This window comes from Tympanuchus pallidicinctus, unplaced genomic scaffold (genome assembly GCF_026119805.1).
Source record: "Tympanuchus pallidicinctus isolate F22 unplaced genomic scaffold, pur_lepc_1.0 scaffold7, whole genome shotgun sequence".
In the NCBI taxonomy this organism is placed as follows: domain Eukaryota; kingdom Metazoa; phylum Chordata; class Aves; order Galliformes; family Phasianidae; genus Tympanuchus; species Tympanuchus pallidicinctus.
Genome location: NW_026294791.1, coordinates 9,208,605 through 9,231,098, shown reverse-complemented (window position 1 = coordinate 9,231,098; position 22,494 = coordinate 9,208,605). Strand labels below are relative to the sequence as shown.

The 22,494-nt window shown below is 45.5% G+C and overlaps 1 protein-coding gene across 7 annotated transcripts in view; it reads left to right on the top strand.

Annotated features, from left to right (window-relative positions):
• RNF220 (ring finger protein 220) overlaps nucleotides 1-22,494 on the top strand; it is a 164,087-nt gene that overhangs the window by 128,388 nt on the left and 13,205 nt on the right. For all 7 annotated transcript variants that reach the window (XM_052666128.1, XM_052666123.1, XM_052666126.1 and 4 more), the window contains 4 exons: nucleotides 7,262-7,358; nucleotides 8,365-8,451; nucleotides 10,104-10,159; nucleotides 11,856-11,934. In XM_052666128.1, coding sequence (XP_052522088.1) covers nucleotides 7,262-7,358; nucleotides 8,365-8,451; nucleotides 10,104-10,159; nucleotides 11,856-11,934 — 319 coding nt within the window. The remainder of the gene's footprint in view (nucleotides 1-7,261; nucleotides 7,359-8,364; nucleotides 8,452-10,103; nucleotides 10,160-11,855; nucleotides 11,935-22,494) is intronic.

Here is a 22,494-nt window from a genome sequence, read left to right as displayed (position 1 = left end):
GCATTATCGAGTAGTGCCCGGAAAGTGGCTAACTGCGTTTGACACACGCCAACTCCCTGCCTCCACACTGGATAATTGCATTGTCAACTGTTCAGCAAAGTGGCAGGTGACACTGCAGCCGGATTGATTGTCCTAGCATGGAGACTCCGAAGACTGTCAGCTACCCAATCGATAGAGTTTACACAAGGCACCGTGACTGCATCTGTAACTAATTTCAGTTTGGAACTGGTGGGGTGCGGCGGGCCCTGTTTCCTGGCCGGTTGCACTTGTTTGCTCGCATCCTGGAAAGTTGCTTTCCCGCTGAAAGCACAGCTTTATTTCTTGTTTTGGAGCTGGAAGCGAAGAAATCGATGGCGTGTTTTGTGGTTTCAGAGTTGAGGGCATTGCAGCACACGGCTAACTAGCAGCTCCAGTTTTCCGATCAATAGGCTGATCAATTGATTAAATTAACACTGATTTTTCTTTCTTGTTTCCAGCCTGGAAAAGAATTAGTTTGGGGGAAGAGCGCGTGGGCTCGGCCTGTGAAATTTTGTTCCTTTCCCCATCTTTCCCTGACAAGTGGAATCTCTGTGCTCATCGTTATTTGAAACAAACTGCGCTGAGCTGGCAGGGCCCGCTGTAAGCCAGGGTGCTGCTCCAGCTGCGCGCCAGCCTTGCCGCTTCATGCTCGGCTGCCTTAGAAAAGTCATCCCGCCAGCTCTGCCGTGCTGCTGTGTTATTGGCAAAGTTGCGACATTCCTGTGATCCCTGTCAGTGGTGCTTATTGATCCGGCAATGTGAATCTGCTTAGCGATTCAAGATTACTTTAATTCTCCCTCTTCCTTTTTTGTTTGTTTCCACCCTCTCCCCGGGGGAACAAAAGCTTTCAGATCCACCTTTCTCCGGCTTTGAAAAACGAGTGGCTGCAAAGGCTGTGGCTGTTGCTGCCGCTTTTGTGCTTCAGCTGTGGGTTTTGAAGAGCAGCCTTTGAGATCGACGCGAGATTGTTCTCACCTTCGAGATTTGTGCTGGTGCAGTGCTCAGGGAGGCAGCTTTGCAGGAGGTGCCACACCAGATCAGATCTTTGCATCCCCATCTATAGCCGCGATCTGTACCTGGGAGGATAGAAGAAGCCTACCCCTAGATAGCTCCCCAGTGCCTCTTCCCCGAGCCTCGCAGCAGCTGGCTCTTACCCTTACCCACGGAGCTTGCCTGCCCTTTGTTCAGCGCATTGCTGCAAAATGATGTTAATGGTCATAAAATTATATGGCCCTTTCTTTAAAGGCAGCTGTTCCTCTGATCTGTGAGCAAAAACTGCTGTAAGCATCCGCGATGCTGCTGAGCCGCTGGCTCTCTGGCAGCTTGTTTGTGCTGCCGTGGGAGCTAACAGACGGCCTCCGATTGATGCATCTGCTATTTCAGGTGCACGCTGTGATGACACAGGCGGGTGTCAGTTTTTCAGGTAAATCATCGTTTTGCTTGAAATGGATCTCGCTCCTGAGAAATGAAACCCTTGTCCTGCAAGCAGCTTTTCATGGTTTCCAAATGTCATTTTTCCTGCAACAGGCTGTGAAAGTCACTAGGAGAAGTGTTCTGTCCCTGTTTGTGTTAGGAAAGATGGGGGAACGATTTGACTGTCCAAAAATATGGCTGGGGAAGTGATATGAATGTAGAGAAGGGCTGAGGTTGGCCTCATTCTCCATCTCGCTCTTCCTTTCGAGAACCCCTGATGGCTTTCTCTTTCTTCCCAAACGCCTTTTAAAACAAAACAGCATCCGTGCCATCTTGTCCTCTTAGTGCTAGTTTGGGATACTTCAGCAGCTGATGAAATAAACCCAGTTTAGAGCCATTCTCGGGAAGTGTGTGTGAGGCCTGGCCGTGTGTCTGCATAAACTACTTTTATTGCCCTCATTGTTTTTACTCTGCAAGAAGCCAACGAGTGACATTTCGTTAAGAAAATAGAGTGAACGTGCTGGAAGGGGAGGTTGTGCAGAAAGGGGTTTCTGCAAGGAGTATAATTAGCGAGGGCTGCAGTTCTGAGATTTATGGGAGACTTTTTCTCTTTCCTGAACATGTGCAAATTACCTGTGAGCAGAATGAATGCCTCTTCCCAGCCAGCACAGGCCCCAGTAGAGCTGCATGCTGAGATGGATTTCGATTTAGACCCGCTTACAGAAATTTTTCTTTAAATCCAGAATTTTATGTGTTACTGATATTGATAGGAAGTTTTCATTCCTGAGAGCAAAGCCCAGGTTATTCCTGTGAGTTTAATCTTCAGCAAGAGCAGCATCAAGTAGCTGCTGTCACAACAGTGGTGTGGCTAATAATACCATTAACACTTTAATTTTGTTCCTTGGTTGTGTTTGATGGGATGGCATTGGGGACCAGCTGTTCTCTGCGTTTATTGACCGTTCTGCCCAGGTAGGAGCTGAGGAGCACAGTAGGCCTGTGTTTTCCCTGCTGTGTTGATGAAATTTGGCTGAGAGATCTGGATCTACATTGATCTGGTTGTCCCACCTTTCTGTTCCTTTGTCCACCAGTCTGCATGTGAGCATGAGAGACAGCAGTGCCAACACCTGAAGCAGCATATGTTGTCACTGCAACCATCTGCTGCCGAGCGTGATGGAGAAAAGGAGGGACTTGAATGTGAGGTCCTTTTATCTGCTCTGTTCTGTGAATCTGTTTATATATATCATGTTAATGACTCTCTATCTGAGCCAGAGCTGCCATTCAGTGAAGATATGTTGAGATGACCTGTCATCGGGGGGATTGCACAAAGGAGCTGCGATTTGAGGAGTGGTGCAGAGGTCAGGGAGGATGCTTAGGCATAGGGGACAGCTTAGGAGAAAACAAAGTGCTCTGAAAACTTAGAAAAGAGGGAAAAAAAGGTTTCTGATCAGATTTATCACCAGCCATTATTAATTTGTACGTGGAAGGAAGTGCGAGGTGTTTCCCTGTCTCCTTCAAGCTCAGCTGATTCCTATAGCCTGTCAGTGCCTGCAGCCTGGTGGTGGTGAAGAGGCGTGTATGTCCTGCTTTTCAGAGCTCGGCCTCTGTATTTCAGAAACATTTTTGCTTCTGTAGATCACCTAAAATTTTCAGAAACCGACTTGAATCGGAGCTCAGGTGGATTGCTCCAAGGCCAGCCCAAGCAAAGCTGTGTACACAGTGCCGGAGGGCAGCGGGCGCTCTAGGTAAGTGATCTTGATAGGTACACTCTGATTGATGGGGGAGTTTGTCTCCCAAACTGTCACAGGGTTTATAGAGGTGCCACTCAATACCAGTGCTGGAATTGCTTGTCAGAGCACCTGGCTGCAAGAGCAATGGGGATTGGAGACAGAGCTGTAACTTTGTTTTTTCTCTGCTTAATGGCCCCAGTGCCTGACCTGCCTGCTCACTCCTGTTTGTCTGGACCTTAAGGAGGCAGCGGGGATTAAGACTGTCAGAGCATTGTGGTGCTTTCGCATCAGGAGGCTAATTGTGTCGGGGATGGCAGCACATGACTAGTGGTTGCCTCCTGCCAAGTGCACAGCAAGAACAAAAAAAAATTCTTCAACAAGATGTAAGAGAGTTTGTGCTTTGGTTTAATCTGTAAGTAGCATTTTCAAATTCACATGTGGAATTATGTTCTTGAGGCTTTAGGTGACCCTCTGTGTAAGATTCGCAGCTGTTCCTATGAATAACAGCCTCGGGATCACATCTCCTGTGAATTCCTAGGTCAGGCGTACAACTTAACATTCAGTTGTCGGATTTCACTTTATTAACACATTGGGATAAAGTTCTGGTCTTGAGCATTGACCTCTGGATAGCGGCATTGGTTTTAGCAGTGCGCTCTAGGCAGCTCTGCGGATGCAGTGAATTACTGCGTGTCCTTCGGTAGCAAAGCCCTGCCAAGGAACCAGGGGCACGCTGCTGGATTGCAAATCACCCACGTGTGGTGGCTGGGGGTCTTCTGGAAGCTCCCCATCTCCTCCTTTGGGTCTGAAACAGACCCGTTACAGAGCTGGTTTGTTCTGCTCAGTGCCCTCAGTGCTCCGTTTCGCATCTTCCTCACTTCTGGATGGTACTGTGGAGCTGTCAGCATGAGCTAAAGTTCTGAGCCCTCTTTACACTTGGGCTGAGTTACTGAGAAGCAGGTGTGATCCTATCAGGCCTTCCTTGCATTTAGTGGCCCTCTTAATCCATTTATAACAGCACTTGTCCAGAAATCTGTTTTGAATGAGCCTGAGATGAATGAATAATGTCAAGCAGTTCAGACGTCAAATATTTGAACAGCTGTGTGGGTGTTTTCACTGGCTTTGTGCATGGAAGCAACCTCAGGAAGTTAGGCAAGGAGAGTCGGGTTGGAGCTGTGGCACCAAACCCCAGCCCATAAGAACTGGCCTCAGGATCCATCCCTGCTGCAGGTGAAGGCATCAGAATGAGCGGCCTGCCACCAGCCCTCCTGCAGGGGATGTTGGACCAAGCTTGGCATCCTCCTCTTTCACATTCTCAACATACAGTGGTAGTACTGGGATTTATAGACTTTTAGATTTGCACTGGAATCATGTTTTGTCATTTCTCTGCCCTCCCCCCCCCCTTTTTTTTTTTTTTTTGACAACCTTTGAAATCTTAACTGATAGCACGACTACACTCAATCTTGGTACAGAGCTTATTTTGTTTAGTGTGCAGTTTCTGAATTAGTTTGTTGGGTTTATTTCTACCATGTTACAATGAATTACACTTATTTAAGAAGAAATAAAATACACTTTAAAAAGATAGTCCATATTTGGCGTAGAGCTCAGAGTTGGATCACCTTATTGTGACTTCTTTTAGGCATTGGTCTGGGAGTCCTTGTTCTATCAGAAGGCAAAATTTGCCCTATTACTACAGCTCAGCTTAGTCTGTGAACTACTCTGTTCTGTTCTTCTCCCAGTGCGCATCTGTCATCTGAACATGTCTTGTCCAAACCCTTCCCCTATACATTCCTGTGTACAGTAGGAAAGAAAGCACCCTGTTGGGAATGCAGTCATTTCTACTGCAGAGCTAGATTTAGCAAAAGATCTGTGGAGTATTACCATTACAGACTTAAAAGGGATTTTCTTAAGTGCAAAGGTTTTGAGAGCAAGGACACTGGGATTCTGAAGTCAAGGTGCCTTCATATTTGTAAATTGTTTCACAGTAAGCAGATCTTCTTTTCTTAAGCTCTAACCATAAACCACTAGTCAGCTTAAGTCACTTGGGAACAAAATTGATAGAAAGATGCACAATTTCTGAGTGCTTGGCATTCTTTCAGAGAGAGACATGCAGGGAGCAGTCTCTCTTAGATTCACTCTTTTGGACCCCTTTCCCTCCCAGCAGTCTCCAAGTATTCGTTATCTGGCTAACATTCAGATCACCTCTGGGACAGGCCAAGTCACAGCTCTAGCTCTACATGATTTGTGTTCCCCACAGCTACAAAAGAAAAATGAAGACCTGTATGTCCGAAGTTTATGGCCTTTGAGAAGTGATGGGCTAAAGCAATGCCAGGTGCAGGGGATGGTGTTACTGCAGGTTAAATGCCATGCCTGTAAATTACTGCCCCATCACCCCCTGCGACTTCTCAGGCAGCTTTGAAAGACTATCCAGCTTCTTTGACAGGTCTCTCTTAGTACTCTAAATCTTCCCCCAAACATTGTGATGAACTGAAGGTTCCAAGATTTACTAGATGAGCCACTGCAGCAATAGGAGGCAGCTCATGACATATGTTGGCTGGCAGTGTGTGGCCACTACACCTATAAAGGCTCTGATGGAAGGAAGCTGCCCTGATGTCACTGCAGAGCTGACCTACGAGCACCTCTTGCACTACCTGACACACAGGGTGGATGTGCATTGTCGATGCTAGTAGCGTTGCTTCTGCTGGAAATTAAGGCTGGCAATTACTTTCAAGTAAAAGGTAGTTTATGCTTCTAGAAAAGGTTAGTCTTAAAATCGTTGTGCTACGGTTATCCCTCGTTAAGGACCTTCTTTATATTCAGGGAAGAGAAATATCAAATCCATATAAACAAATTTTATTGGGGGCTTAATGAATCAGTGAAAGCATCCATTCCTAGAGAGCGACAGTAAAGGGCTCTGTCTGCATGGTGTCCTTGGAAATGAGACCTTCGCCTTGCCCTGTTCTCTGCACAGATGCAGACTTAGGAATACAGCTCACTCCTCTCAGCTGGGAAAGTACAAGTCTGCTGCTGATCATGTGAGACTGTGGGAGCCCAACTCAAGCCATCATACCACTCGAAAGGCTGACTTAGGTTCTGATAACATCATCTTTCTTCAGAGATGCACCTCATGTTCACCATTCTTACATTAATGATAGCCTGTCTTCTGCACTTAGATTGACAATGCAGAAATCTACCATCTTTGGGACATTCATGCAAAGCGAAGGCCACCTCTACCTTTCTTGTTGGGTGTCAGCAGATAGGATGTGCTTGAAGGCCTGGTTTCAGGCTTGGGTCAGCACCCATCTGTTTGTGCCCCGTCCTTTGCCTTCCACTTAGTGCCATCTGTCCCAGGAGAGTGGGATGGTAAGTGAAGGAGCGTGCTGGAGGCAGCCAGAGTGAGCAGAATTAGGTCTGTATAGTTACGTCCCAAGACAACTCACCTTAAATCTGCTATAGAATTGAATGCAGATAAGGGCCTTGCACTACCCTAGTAGCAGGAGATCTTTGTTCAATTTTTCAATTGCATGGGAGAGAGCATGTCCAGTGTTCAAACACATAGAGGGTAAATATAAGGGTTTCCCTCCTATTACTAATCTTCAGGTAGTAAATAGCAAGTGAAGATCCATCTTCTGTAGGTGCTTGCATTCAGTTAAAAGAAACCTGATTACAACCAGCTGTAACACAGTCAACAGAATGCTTTGGAACCAAAATAAATCTATATACTGCTAGAAAGGAGTACTTGCACAGCTGGCATCGTTTCCTCTTGCTTGGGACTGGGCTTGTGCCTGATCAACTCTTGCTAGAAGTACAGGACTCCTGTTGACTTGTACTAGAACTTGCTCACATAGGAAGTGTTCATACGGGGCTGCTAATGACTGAAGTCTGATGTTTTCTTAGAAGCAGGTTTGCTTTTCTTAAACATTTCAAATAATTAAAAAAACCCTGAATGCATTATTTGCTTGTTTGTTTTAAATGATGATACCTTTTGTGAGCCCGTTCAGAGTAAAGGATGACCTGCAAGCTGGTACCCCTATCCTTAGAAGATCTCCTTTGCTTGGTCTCCATTTCAAATGCTCACCAGCACATTCTGTTGTTTTATTTTCCAGGTTCTGGGTTCATCATGTGCAGTGGCAAAGAGAATCCAGACAGCGACGCAGACCTGGATGTGGATGGGGACGACACACTTGAATACGGGAAACCACAGTATCGTTTTTGAAAGGCTTATAACTGAGAGGGAGCCTAGAGATCCATCTTCAGCTAGTGCTTATGTAGCACTGCTCTGGGTAGTGTTGGGCAGTGCGTCCAGCCATACTAGAAAGGGCACCACCTTCCCCAGTTACCACATTATTTGAGCTAATAGGGATTCTCAGTTTCCTTTCTTTGAGGTCCTTGTATACATGCAGAGCTATTTCAGATCTTGTTAGTGAAGTCTATATGAGATGTTGAAGGAGATCAAAACTACTGTTTCTCCAGTCTGTATTTCATAAGTGATACTAACTTTTGTGTCTGTCCAAGCGTCTTCTGTATAGGTAGCTTTTCCTGCTTTGTGGTTAGAAATGTAGTTTATTTTCCACAAGATGTTTGTTTGATTTCAGGGGTTTTGTGCAGTGTATATTTCAAGCATTATTCACCTGCAGCTGTAACTGCAAGAATAAGTTTTTATTCCTTTTGTTAGACGCTTCATTAGGGGCAGTTTTCTGGAACTCCATCTGGGAGCCAGACTCTTCAGACACAGCTCCAGAACTTCTGCCCTAAGCAGCTGTGCAGCCATCAAGGAGGACTTCCCACAAGAGTATTAGGCAGACATCGACATAGCTGTGTTGAGAAGGAATATAAATCTACAGAATTAGATTGTGTTCAGATCTGCACCGGTCTTTAACACCAAAGCATCTAGCTGTAGCTGGTTGATCTCCGTACTTCAAACAGAAATAGTAGAGTTGTGCAAATTTCACTTTTAGAGGTTGAGGAATTGGTTTTCCTCTTCTGAAAAGCTGTGGTTTTGTTGCTGTCTAAGGACTTGTCTGTATCTTTCCACCTAAAACAAAACTGTTATCCAGAATCTAAAAGCAAGCCTCTCCATGGATACCAGCTGGTGTTCCTTTGAGGTTTGATGTGAATATGTTCTGTACCCAGATAGTGTCCCAGCCATCTCAGAATTCTTTCCATTGTCTGCAGCAAGGCTGTATGTTTCTTAACTCCTTGTGCTCAGGTACACAGAGGCAGACGTTATCCCTTGCACTGGAGAAGAGCCAGGTGAAGCCAAAGAGAGGGAGGCGCTCCGAGGTGCTGTTTTAAAGTAAGTGCTGTGCCTTTCTGATTTGCTTTTGTTACTTCTGGGGAATCTCAACTTGTGGAAGGTATCTGTTTGTTTGACCAAAGGACCACCATAAGGGAGTCTTACAAAGAACCACTGTGTAACAGGTGGGTCTCCATTTCTGTCTGTGCAGCCTCATAAAGCTTCCCTGCACACACTTCCCCACCTTAACCACTACACTGCCCAGCCAGTGCTATCTTCTCCCTGAGCAGTGCTGGACAAAGGGTGGATTCTAGCCATGGGGAACCTGTGCTGTGTCAGGGCTTTGTGCACACCTTGCCATGTATTAGGAGACTGGCACTAAGGTATGATTTCATCGCATCATATTTGTGTTGCAGGGTATACAGATTAATCCTGCATGCAGGTCTGGGCAGAATGAGTGCTATGCCCACAAGCATGTGTCAAGAATGTAGGCAGACAGCGTTCAGGGCGCTTGGGGAAGCATTTCAGGCAAGTAAAATGAGTCTTAACAGAGAGCTAGGATTGCTTTCTAAGCCCTCTGCCCTGCATAAAGCAGGGCTTAAATTACCCCTCTGTCTCTTTTGCAGAGTGATCCTGTGAGGTCAAGGTTGAAGTGATTGATAGAGCAGTGAAATGAAGTTTTCTTACTGCATAGTCTGTCACAAACACTAGTTCAAAATTAGGTTCCACTCCATAGAAGTGTGTATTTGCCATACTGGATCCAAACCATTGATCCATTCAGTACTTTGCAAACTGTGCTAGACCACAGACGTGCCTCAGAGATGCTAAAGCCCCTTCACAGCTAAGAAAAAGAAGTGCTGTAACAAGATATCAGTGTCCCTTATTAGTGGCTGTGGACATTTAACACTTAAGTGAGACCACTGAGGATGTGAGATGTGGAAACCTAGTTCCTTCATGTGACTTGCGCCTAAGATGTTTTGCTGTTTGTATGAAGTCTTTCCACATCTCTCTGTAAAGCAGAAGGGATAATGTTGCTTGTGAAAGCACTTTGAAATTTGGGCAACTTTCTGTAGGAATGCAGTAAATTAGGTAAATTAGCTGATGCCCTGAAGCATAAGCCTATGTTACCTTTTGAGCACAGCTGTCACAGCTCGTAGAGCTGAAATGTTATACAGCCGCAAGTATACAGGCTCCTGGGAAGATTCCTTTCTCTTACTGCCTCTGTTACTGGCTTGCAAATGAATGGATGGGGCCAGGAGTGGTCTGCACTTCAATACTGTCATTCTTCAAATGGGAAAATGAGAAGGATGGGGCTTGTGATGGCATACAGTTAGTTCTAAAGCAAGAAGCTATTGCAGCATGGAGGATTTCTGTTCACTGGTAGGGTTTTCATCTTTGAAGCTGGGTATTCGAGAATGAGTTTTAGGTCACAGGTGCTATTTGATTCCCAAGCCTTCAGTCAGCATCACAACCCTCGTGTGATTCAGCAGAGGTCTCAGCTAGAAGAGCAGGTTGGGAGTTCACTGGTAGAGATGCGAGCTAACACAAAAACACCTCCTGCAGCAAGCCAGCAGCTCACATTTGATGCTTAGACTGATAGTTAGAAGTGTTGGGAGAGATGTATTTGGACCGGTGGGCGTAAGCACTGGCTTTTCCCAAGCAGCAAAATCTTCCACATTCAACCTTTAACATTCTGCCCTTCTCTCTTTTAGTGGTGGCACACCCAGTACTCGAATAACGCCGGAGTTTTCTAAATGGGCCAGCGATGGTGAGTGTTAAGCATGTCAATAATTCCTCTGTTAGCTACAGGAGGGCAGATAGGTATTCTGTATCTTCTAATTACCAGTAATTAGGAAAATGATAGGTACAGGTGCTCTTGCGCAGTACCAGCAGATGTGTGTGCAATCTATTATGTTACCTTTTTTTTTTTAAATTTATAGCACAGTGAACTGTAGCCAGTGAATTTGGGGAAGTTCCCAAAAATGGAACTGTAAGTGATATGGTGATAGAGACAGGGTTGGATTGACTTGCTGTCTTGTCGCTAAAAGACAAACTGCTATATCACAGAGGGAGCCATCAGTGCTTGACTGTAATGTTGTTGTTCAGCTGTTAGGAGTTTAAACTATATAGGCACCTGTTGCTTTTTTTTTTTCCCCTCAGCTGCTTATCATCTTCACATCTTTAAAGGGGTATGCTGGAGGTTCTGGGATCTATGCTACCTTGTGACTTGTTGCAGAGACTCCAGAGCAAACGAGTGAATGTGAAATTTTAATTCACATTATTAGTAATTCAAATTATTTGGAAGCTCGTATGATTAATTGAGGGGTGGAGGGTTAAACCTATTCAGCTGTTGCTTTGTTTTATTTAATGCCAGCAGCACTGGAAGTGTAAGCAGCAACCCAGTGGAAATATGAGAATAATAAAACCTGGCGCTTTCCAGCTGTAGATGCCAAATCCATTTCCAGAGCTGGGCAGTGCTATTCTAGCTCCCTTAGGAAGGGAGCTGAAGCTCAGTGATCTGAAGAGACTTGTCCCAATGATTCTGCTTCCTGTTCTGTTACAGCAATGCTTTGGGCTTTTGATTCCCAGCTTTTAAAGTACCTACAAGACATAAGAGACTGTCAGTGGAAGAGGGGGTTGGGTAGGAGCAGTTTTGCCAAAGGCATGATGATTAAATGAAGAACATAAGATATCTATCGCAGGCATTTGCTTCTGTGGGGTAGGCAATCACATCTGTTTTCTTTGATGTAGGCTCACTCGCTCGTAGGTGTGTTCAGCTTCAGTAACTGCAGCCACAGCAGTGATGAGGAAGCAGCTCTTATGGTGCTTGCTATGAGCTCTGTTTTCTTCATACCTTTTACATGAGGCAGTGGTGCTGAACCTGCAGCCCAGGGACTGGCCCCAGGATGGTTCATCTGGCTTGTTTCTGACTGTTAGCTTTCCTGGAGGCTCACACCCCTCCTGTGTTGGGAGGAGCCATGGGACTGCTGGTTGAGAAGAGAGCCACAAGCAGACTGTTCTGTCATACTACTTACTGGCATATATTCTTCTTCCTGTCTGTGCCTGAAGGGTCTTGAAAAAAGGGGGAAGTTGAGAGCAGAGTCTGGGCTGGATAAGTCTGCTCTATAGTCACCTTTCTGGAAGTACTTTTTGGTGCAACAGCTGCATCAAACCTTTCTGAATTAAATCCTGGCTTAAACAGCTGGCACATCTGCAAGGGTAGTCAGTTTGTAGTGAAAAGAGGGTACATACTGTACTTTCAGCCTAACTTGTGGAACTGTGCTATGCAGGGAGAGGGCCTCCCTGCCAGGCAGGGATATGTAATATTGGTCTCCTCTCTTGAAAAATTGATATGAAAATGTCTCACTGGAGTCCTCTGCTTCTGAAACTGTAACTTAGACTACTTCATCTCAGTGGTAAAATGTCCTGTTCTGTTAATAATTTGTCTGTTCTTCCCTCAACAGAAATGCCCTCAACGAGTAATGGTGAAAGCAGTAAACAGGAAACCATGCAGAAGACCTGTAAGAACAGTGACATTGAAAAGTGAGTGTAAAGTGGATAACTTTTATTTCTTCTTGGTTTAAGAACTATGGAGTCCACTGACTCTCACCTATCTCTGTTTTTGAGGACAGTCCATTGTCTCTGTTTTGTCTTTTCTAATGTACTTGCATATACCACCCTCCATCTTTCCAACAAGGGGGATCCCAGCAGTCCCATAACTTGGCAGGAGATTCACTGAGAGAATTAAGATCCAGATTATATCTCTGTATGGTTACTAACAAAAATATTTCTCAGTTTCTATGTTTATTCTATGTTTACCAACCCTTCCAGTCGAATCAGAAATTTGACTCTCAGTGTTTGAATGTTCAGTAATGCAGGTGCCCCAATCATCTCCTTTCCTTTCCCTCTCTGCTAGCTGGATATCCTCCAGCATAGGAGAGAAAAAAAAAATGCTTTTTTTCTGCACTTGGTGGTTGAGTAACAGCCTCCCTCCTCAGCTTACTCCCACAAGCTCAGGAGGTGTCCTGCTTAGGCATCATGTGGCAGTCCAAGCATACAAGTGCAGGCTATCCACTGTTGCCATGGGCTGTTAATTATGGGATTTTTTGAGTTGGTAATTGCCTGAAATAAAACATTGTCCCAAGATCAAGTGAGAGGCAAAGCAGCTTGAATTGAATGGAAGACATGAGAAAAAGCAGGTTTTAAGAAGGGAATATTTACACTTTGCGGCAAGATATATTGATAATTTAGGATGGGGAAAAACCTGATGTTGAAATGAAGACTTGAAAGAAAGTTATTCTTTAATGTAGTTAATTAACTTCTTGCCCTGGTCCTGATGCAAAAGCTTGTGTCACTTGCACATTGTGGGGTGTCTCATAGTTCAGGCAGCCTGGCAAAGCTTTTGTTCACAATCAGGAGTTATAGCTGAGGAAATTCCCTACTGCAGAGGAAGCTTTAACACTGCTTTGCAGTCTCGGTGCTTTTTGCAAGACAATTTTTTGGCATATACCAAACATGGGCTGTGTGCTGTTTGATACTTGGTGAGCGGACTTTGTCCAAAGACCAGGGAGCAGGAGAGCTCACAGGTCAGTACTGAAACAGTGTTGCCCTTAGCGCAAGCTCAGCTATTGTACATGTTCTGGTGGCCAGGACTCAAGAATACATGCATCCCATTTGCCCTGATCTGTCAGCATCTGTCTCAGATACTGCTCCAGGCCTCCTGCCTGTCAGACTAGCAGCCCTCCACCCTCCCAGATCTACTTCTATTGAAAATCTTTAAACTGCAGGAGCTGAAAGGATTTGACATTTTCCAGAACACTTGAGCTCAAGTGATAAAATTGACATAGCTTTAATAATCTGATCAAAGAGGCTTTAGCTAGCACCTTTTGAAGGATCCCAGAATCCTTTCCAAACAACGTGTGCCAGCTCTACCGTGAAGTGGAGGGGTGAGTGTGTGTGTCTTTGCATGCACGTGTGTGTGCGTGTGTATATATGCACACAATGCCTTGTTCCTCAATAACCTTGTCCTGCTGAAGCTTCAGTGCTGCAGAAGGTGCGAAAGGTCAGCAAAACCCAATAGAAATCACAGGAAGGACCTCTGTGTCTTGCTGAGTCTTTCCAATAATGCTGATTTTTAAAGAAGCAAGGAGGGCTTTTTATTTAAGGCCCTTTATTTCACTGAGGTTCAGAAGGCAAGATGGTGTTTCAGGTGGAGAATTTCCTAACTGCTGTTTTTTGTTGTTGTTTTGTTGGGTTTTTGGTTTGGTTTTTTTTTTTTTTGCTCCTTTCCTTTGAGATTTGTGTGTGATAAATAGTTTCTGTCCTGCCATTTAAGAAGTCTGAATGCTCTGTGTGCTTGTCTATGTAGAGGGGTTCTGTTAAATTAATTGATAACAGGGATCAGAGCTAGAAGCCTGCAGAAGGGGGGGGAAGGGTTTCATACTGTCTGTCTGATTCCCACTCCACTGCTGAGCCATGATATATGACGACCCAACCCAACAGGCTAAATTGATTCATCTCTAGTTCCTGTTTCTTAATCTGGACCTAAATTGGTTTCATTTTTCTTGTATTGGGTGGCACTTGCAGGAAGTTTTCGGCAGCATCGCTTTACACTGTTGCTTGTAACTTTAATTTTTGCTTTTAGACCTGCACATTGCTGATAGGCATGGTAAGCACTGTGTAGCATCTGATGAGCGTTTTTCAAAGCATTGGGAAGCACATGGCTTACCACCTGTCTCAGCCATGCCCTCCGTTCAGGCAGTGGCAAATAGAATTAGCAGTGCTCTGCATATCGATCCTTCCTTCTTACGGGTGATGTTCTTTCCCCCTCCCCTCTTCCAAAAATACATCTAGGCGAGGAGAGACGTGTTTCTCTGATAGGTCAGCACTGAGAACTGGAGCTCATCAGTGTGAGCTCTGAACTTTTGAGTGGCAGCCATGTGCTGGGCACTCTCCTTCCCAGCGCTGCAGGCCCACATAACCTCATCTCTGTGCCGATGGAAGGCGTCTGGGCAGCACCACTTTGTGCCGAAGGCTCCTGGGAGCAGGCAGGCCATGCGGGCCCTCAGCAGATGGGCCGAGCTCAGCTGGCACGAGATGCGGCTCCGGTCAGCAAAGCGGTCCCTAATTGCCCAAAAGCCCACCCCACATCTCTGCAACAGACACAGAAGTGCTTTTCCCCACAGAAGTCTTCCTCCTCCTCCGCCCTGGAGCTGCCCGCAGCGGCCTGGCGCCATTTTGAGGCCGAGGTTCCCTGGGGTTAAAAGCCAGCATCTTAATTCAGAGTGCCAATGTTCAATTTTGCTTTCTGCCACCAGACTAGATTGCAGGCCAGCGAGAGAGTCTGGGTTAGTGGCCCACTGGGTCACCTCCCATTTGTTTTCCTCAATTTTGTGTTGTCATAAATTCATTCCAGCCCGTTGTGGTTGATCAGTTTATCTCCGCCGGGGCAGGGAGCGCTGCGAGCATGATGTATGGCACGGAGCATTGTAGCCAGCCTCTCCATGAATCACTCCAGCTGGTTGGTGTCAGCCCCAAAGCAAACAGGCCCCGGCCGCTGAGCGTTGACTACGATGAGCTCAGTATGGGAAGAGACATGACGTATGAATGTTTATTTAATAATTCTCTAATATTTCCAGCGGAGTGTGGCTGTGCCTTCTGGGGGGGAGGGAGGGAGGTTGAAGAGGGAAACTCTAATCTGTTGGGGTGGGTCATAAATCAGGAAGACAACATCATTAATCAGGGATGGGACCGAACTGGAAGGAGGTGGGACTGGAGCTGCCATCCTCAGTGGGGAGGGGCTGTGCTCTTTTTCTTTTTTTCTTTTTTTTTTTTTCTAAATCTTGTTTCTGATCCCACTTGGCCCCAGCAGTGCTGCCCACGTAATAGCAAGCCTGGACACACGGCTGTTTAAGTGAGTATGCTACCTCCACCATAAACCTTGCGATGCAAGCCTGCCAAGCATTAAATCCCTTTATAATTATCTTCTTTATATAACACTTCATGCTCATCATGCTTCGTTGGATGAGATGCTCGTTGGGTTAAAAAGGGTCTGGGAGACAAAAAACAATTGTATTCTATTTTTCTGGTCTCCTTTCTTCCCCTTCCCCCTCACTTCACCTCTTTCCAGAGCAGCTGTTCAGAAAGCATTGGCTCTAATGTTGGCTGCTGCAGGAGCATGGGGGAGAGAATTAGTTAAAATTAAAGTGTAGGGTGGATTCCACGTGCAAAGAGCAGTAGGTGAGACAGCAGCGTCTGGGTCTCAGGGCCTCTGCTCCTGGGGAGACAGGTTGAGACTGGAGCCTCTGCTCCAGCGTGCAGCCAGAGGATTAGCTCAGGCCTCAGAGGCAAGGAGCCACGCTTAAGCCACTGTGTCACAGGGAAGCAGAAGCTGTCGTGCATTTGCACTGGAGGATAAGCACTCCCCAGCCCTTCTCTGTAATGTCACACCATTAATAGGCTTTGGTGGTAGACAAGAAAATCCTGTAGCAAGGATAAATTTGTTTAGAATTACCTCAAGCCATTAATGACCTAGCCCTTTGTGCTCAGGGGGGAGCGTGGGGCTGAGGATCGGCAGCAGGAGGCTCCAGGCTGAGACCAGCCCACACAGACTGGAGATGAGGTTTGGGAGGCATGGGGTTGTTGAAGCTGGGCTGAGTGCTGCCTGCGTCTCAGGGCTCTTGTCCAGATCTGTTATTTATTTTTTAAGCTTTAGTTCTTCCTGTCAGTAATTTAATAGAATGTAATATGTGCTGGTGGTCAGAGCTGGAAAGGTGCGTGGGCAGATGTTGGGCTTTTTTTATGAAGTGAGACATTCACATTACTTCATCCTCTCGATTGGGTGTTCAGGCTCTGGTGGTGAACAGAGTGCTGGGTTTTCTGCTCCCTCCTTTAACTGTTTGGTAGAAACTAGATGTGCCAGTGATGATCTCAGATGTGATTACCACTGTGCCAGCTGAAATTCTGTCAGTGTCATGGTTCTTCTCAGGGTAGCAGTTAACGAACCGGATCAGCCTCCCAGTTAACTAGTGACAAAATGAAAGGGAATGGCCTTAAATTGCACCGGGGGAGATTTCAGGTTGGACATTAGGAAAAGCTTCTCTGAAAAGAGTGTTCAGGCACTGGCACAGGCTGTCCAGGGAGGTGTTAGAATCACCGTCGCTGAAGGTGTTAACGAAACGTGGGGATGTGGCACTGAGATGTGGTTTAGTGGGTGATATTGGTTGCAGGTGGGCAGTTGGATTGGATGATCTTTGAGGTCTTTTCCAACCTTAATGATTCTGTGATTCTGCAAAGCTCAGCAAGGCAGGCTAACAGGAAGAGTTCGGTTCTGGTGTGACAGTGGTATCTGTTCTACAGTTGTATCCAGAGATAGGGTCTGATACTCATACTTTGGAGACAGTTCTTGCAGACATGTTGGACATCTTCTTGCAGTGGAAGAGGTGCTTTTGTCTGCAATGTTTTAGAGCTGAAGCCAGAGTGGCTCTTGTGACAGTAGCATCCTCATCCCACCATGAGCTCAAACCCCAGGAAGGAATTTTCTTCCTATCTTGAGGGTGCAGTTGAAGCATCTTGCCTTTCATGTTTCTTTGCCCTCCTCTTTCTTTTCTTTTTTTTCTTTTCTTTTTTTCTTAGTTTCAGAAATGCTGTTAACTTTAATTTGTGGAGTTGCTTCCTGGGAGTGAAAAATCGATGGGGGGCTATCGCAGTGTGAAATTTGACTGTCACTATTGAGCTATAGAGTTAGCAAGATGTCTCAGAAGGTAAAAAATAAATCGTGGCCCAGCAAGTGCTCAGCTGTGCTATTTCAAAGGGGATATGAGGCTGATGGTCCGTTAGAGGGTACTTCAGTTAGATGGATGATGATTCCCTGTGAAATATTGGAGTTATTCCATAGGTAAGAGAAACTTTAGCTTATAAAACACAACCAGCTGCCTTCTGGCAGACGGATTCTGCCCTGAGATGTGTGAGCAGCTTGTCAGAGAGAGGACTCATCCCTAAAATTAGCCTGTCGTGTTTAACGGTGTCTCTGATGGAGCATTTTAGATCCTACTGTGTCCCTTCTGAAAATACTTTGAGGATGTGACTGTTTATTCACATCCCTTACCTACGCTGTAAGAATTAACAGTCAGGGACTGGGTTTTCATGTTCTTTTTTTAGGAAATGTTTGCATGGTGCTCAAGAGAAAAGTAAGAATTATTTTTAATGTAGGCTGTGTTCTTTGTTCGGATGGGAATGTTCCCTTGAAGAGCAGAAGAGGGGCCATGTTGTGCCCCTTCCACTGCCAGTTTGCTGTCTCTCCTGTGCATCTGTTGGAGGGCAGCCCTGGCTGCACAGCTTCTCTGTGTGCTGGCATTAATAGGGCTACTGCTTTCTTTGGCACTTACTGGCTATTACAGCAGGACTCAGTAAGTGTTTGTGCTCTGCCAGCTGCTGTGTGACAACAGGATGATTGGGATTACGGTTCTTGGTAGTTTATGCATTTCTTAGGCTATAGTTAGTAAATATAAATATGAAGTAGTACCAAAAAAAAAAAAAATAAAATAAAACCAAACCTGTTTGTATTACTTCCCAGCTAAACCGTGTCTGGGACACTGTAGAGTGTGTAATTATTTATCTTACACTTGCGTGCACATTTCTGATACAACAGAGGGGAGCTTACTGCTGCAAGAAGCAGTTTTAAGCTGTATTTAGTTTAGGTTGGTGAAGATCTCCCCAGAAAATGTAATTGGTGTTATACAAGCAATGTAATACCAAGTAATGTGATTAACATTTAAAAACCATGTTGATTTTTGCCTTCACTTCAGTGTTGATGCTTGTCTTTCCCCACTGCCCACCACTGTGGCTACTTCATCTTATTTTACCCATTTGCTTCTCCTTCTTTGTTTCTGATAGTTTCTATCCCTCCAAAGCTCTGTTTCCCACTCAGTTGTGTAAGTGTTCCTGCCCTTCCCTTGGGCAGCCAGCTCATGACCTGTCCTTCATCTCCACTGCTGATTTCCTTTTCCAGCTCCGGGACCACAGTTGGTTATGTGATACTAAAGTGCAATGGCCTCTTGTTGCTTTTTGAAGGCGCATTTACCTTAAATGATGCTAATTCTGATCCTTTCTTTCCCCATGAAAGGAAACGGTTGCGGTGTAAAAGTTCTAGGCCAGGCAGCACAAGTTGTAGGAAGTTGTCTGGAGGATGTGTTATCACGCTGCCCTTGTGCACCTCCAATCAGTGCTCATGAATGGGGTTCTGGAAAGCGTATCACCTCGGCAGTAAAGCCCTTAAAAGGCTGCAGATGAATCCAAGTGGTGCTGTAGTAGCATAGATATTTCCTGTTTATTTTGGCCATTTGGAGGCAGTCCATGGGAGTAGAAGGCATTTTGTTGTGCACAGGCTCAGCTTAGGAGTCTGCTATTCCCCTTCCACTTCAGGGATATTTTACATTTTTAATGCCCTGATTATCCAGCCAAAGCTACCAATAATCCCAGACTACCCCCAGACCGCAGTTGGATGCTGGGTTGCAGCAGACCTAAGTCCTTCAGTAGAGAAATAGGCCTGCCTAGCTGTATGTGGAGCTTGGTTGTAATCCAGGCTTGTTTGCTTGTGGATCAAGCAGTCTCGGTAGGCTGGAACCTGCAACCCGTGTTCTTCGTTGGGGAGCAGAGCTGCACTTCCCATCTTCACCACCTGCCTTCCCTGGCCCTGATTTGTATTGAGACGGCACAGTGAACCTTCACGGATCTATTAGGGATGCACTTCTGATCCACCAGGATGAGGGATGCGTTTGAAAAGTGAGTTGGCGTATCACTGTACAGGATGTGCAGTAATTTATATTTAGGAATTTTGCTCAGAGAATTGTTTTCTAATTCAGCCGGTGCTGCCCCAGTAAAACCTGCAGCAGAATGCTCGTTGGTAGCGTGGCTTTCTCCTTTATCGCCAAAGCTGCTCCAGTAAAGCGATGGGATTGCATTTATTTCCTCTTTGAAACAGGGGACATCGTCTCTAAATCGAGATCAGAATGACCCATGCATTCTTTCTCCCAGCTTTCATGTCGAACCATAATTGCTCAAATGGCACAGTTAAAATTTTGGCGCAAGCTCAGTCTTTCACTCGCTGCCTTTTTAAATCAGTCCCAGTGGCCGGCAGATACCGTATAGCCCTACAAATGCATCTAAACACACTGACTCCGAGGCTCCTTCCATTCTGAATGATCAGCGGTGCCATCTGTCTCTGTTTTGATTGGGGCTGGGCACATGTGTCCTGGCAAAACCTGGGCCAAAAAGAGAGAGAAAGAGCCAGCCCTGAATTTACTTCCTGCTTCTGTAGAGGCATTGTTGGGCTCTGCGTTGTAGAGGCGGAGGAGATGGGAAAGCATAATGAATTCTGCTGTCGTTAAATTCTTTGGGGAATCTTTACCCAAGTCCCAGCTAAATGCAGCTTAAAATGCAGCGGTAAGCTCCCCTCAGTGGTATTGCGGCGGTGCGTGCAAGTGTAAGAGAAATAATTCTTCTGTGGGGAAAGAAGAGACAACATTGTTGGTTTGCATCGAGATGAAATTAGTCAGAATCAAACTCTGAACTTGGCAAGCAGCTGCCGGCATTAACAAGTTGTGCAAGCAAGTATAAAATAGAGGCACGGCTGGCGGAGGGGGCTCAGCACTGTGTGCGCGCGCCCTTGCATGCACCCCGCTCCAAATTCACTACTTAGAACACGGAAATTAGAATGGGGAACATTGCATTATTCATAACTTGGCAACCAGAAGCCAGGGCGCTTTGCCAAAATAAACTATTCTCTATAATTACAGGTGAAGCAACATTCTTTAATATCTTACAATACAAAAACATACATTAATCAAGGAAAGAGGGCTTTTTTTCTTTTTTTTTTTCCTAGAGGACAATAAATTAGCATCCTTGCCAGTTTCCTCAATACACGTAACAATGTTTTACAGGATTATAAGTCAGCCTTTTTAAAGGAGGTTAGTCTGAAAACAAATAAACCCGATAAATGAGATTTTTAGCTAAATAAAGGGGAAGCCAGCTCCTGAAGTGTTGATGTCTTGCCAGCTGATTTGCTTTTAGTGCTGGCATTCTCATGGACAGAGGGTCTAAACTTTGCTTGGTATGATTTGACACGGCCCTACTGACAGCAGCCTTGCTGTGCAGTTTGCTGCTGCGAGGAATCTGGCCCTGTGGCTGTGTATCCCCCAGCAGAACTCACACACATCTGCCCCGATGAACCCCTCCATCATTTTAGCAATAGCACGTGCTGCAGGTAGTGCTTGCTAACTTGAAAGGGAGGATGGATTCTTTCACCAAAGTGGAGACGAAAAGCATTCTTGTCCTGGATGATAGGTAGCGAGTGTGCTTTGGAGATCATTTGGTTTGAGCAACCTCAGACATGAGTGCAGACTGGGAGAACTCACTGAGAGCAGCTCTGTGGATAAGACTTTTGGAATCCTCGTGGACAAAAAGGTGGACAGGCACTGGTACAGCTGCCCAGAGAGCTGTGGCTGTCCCATCGTTGGAGATGCACAAGGTCAGGATGGGGCCCTGGGCAGCCTGATCTGGTGGGGGGCAACCAGCCTGCAGCAGAGGATTGGAGCTGGGTGGGCTTTGAGGTTCCTTCCAGGCCAACTCAATTCTGTGATTTTATCAGATCTTAAAATTCTGTGCCCACAAGGTGAGTTGTGCATATTAGCCTTTCTCTTCTGCAATGAAGTAGTGATTATGATAACCATCATCTGGAGGCGTGGTTGGATATGGCCAGAAGCAATTTCTTTGCTCCTGGAATCTCACTTTAGCTTTACACTGCCTTCAAAGCATCAACCAGTCTGTTTCTAATATTTATGATATGTAAGCTGGTAGCAGCCTGACCTCTGCCCCTGCTGCAGGGAAATGGCAGGTATGCTCTGCTGTGGGATCAGGTTCTCCACCTTGGACAAGGGGAAATAAGGTCTTTGTTTAAAAATAAAGCCATCGCTCCCAGGTTTGTTACTGCCACTCTGTTTATGGACGTACAGAAACAAAAATAAAGGTATGAGCACAAGGGAGGAAGGTCAGAATAGCAAGTGTCAGAAGAGGCCCATGAAATCTTATTGGTGGTGCGTTTAATCGGCACTAAGCATTTTTTTTACAAGGGACACACAGATAGTGGAACTGTAAAAAATACATGGAATGCTGTGTACAGTGTGACTGTTTATGAAGAAATTAATGTTTATATCCATTAGAAGGAAGCCAAAGGGGAATGTTTAACGGAGGCTCCTCAGCAGCGGGGTGCTGCAAATGAGACCTGGCAAGGGTGGATGGGGTAATTCACATGGGCAGATAGACAGGGTTCTAGATGCAGGGATGTATTTCTTGTTTGTCTGTTTGTATGATGGAAAGGAAACAGAGGTGAATAGCTGCTGCTGGTGTCTGGTATGAAGCTTTTGCTCTTGGGCCCCTTCCAGTCAAACAGTTTTTTCAGCAGCCCTTAATATCCATCTGGGAAGGGTTAACTGAAGCCAATCACTTTGACATCGGTGTCTTTTTGTTTCCTTTTTGGTCCAGTATTTTGTTGATGATAAAGCACAGACTTAGTCAATTGAGAGATTCCAGAGCTGCAGAATCAGAGATAATTTAATTAACGGAATTGCTTGTGATTGCCCACTGGGACAGCGGGTAGGAATTGCTCGATTTAATTTGGAGAAACAAAGATCACATGCATGCTAATGTTTGACAAATAACCAGTGTTTGGGTTAAAGTTTTTTGCAAAGGGGAGGCAACCTGTTCCCTGGGGAGATTTCCCAGCAGGTGCTTGCTGAGTACCAGATCAAAGGTACAGATAGGTCCTTTTTCTCTTACATGGTGCTTTTGTGCCCTTACATGGTGCTTTTGTGCCCTTCTCCTGGCCTTTTACGTGAGCAAAAGCAAGGATTTGCTCAACAAAAGTAAGTTTGTTCTTTTTTTTTTTTCTGTACTGACAAGAGGAAGAACATGTTTTGAACAGTAGAAAAACATGTATTGGGCACAAAGACTGGAAAGTGCTGGTCTTCCCAGTCTCCCAGTAGACTTGCTCCATGATACCCAGCATCCCCAGCTGTGACTGCCAAGTTTTGGGAGTCCATAGGGAAG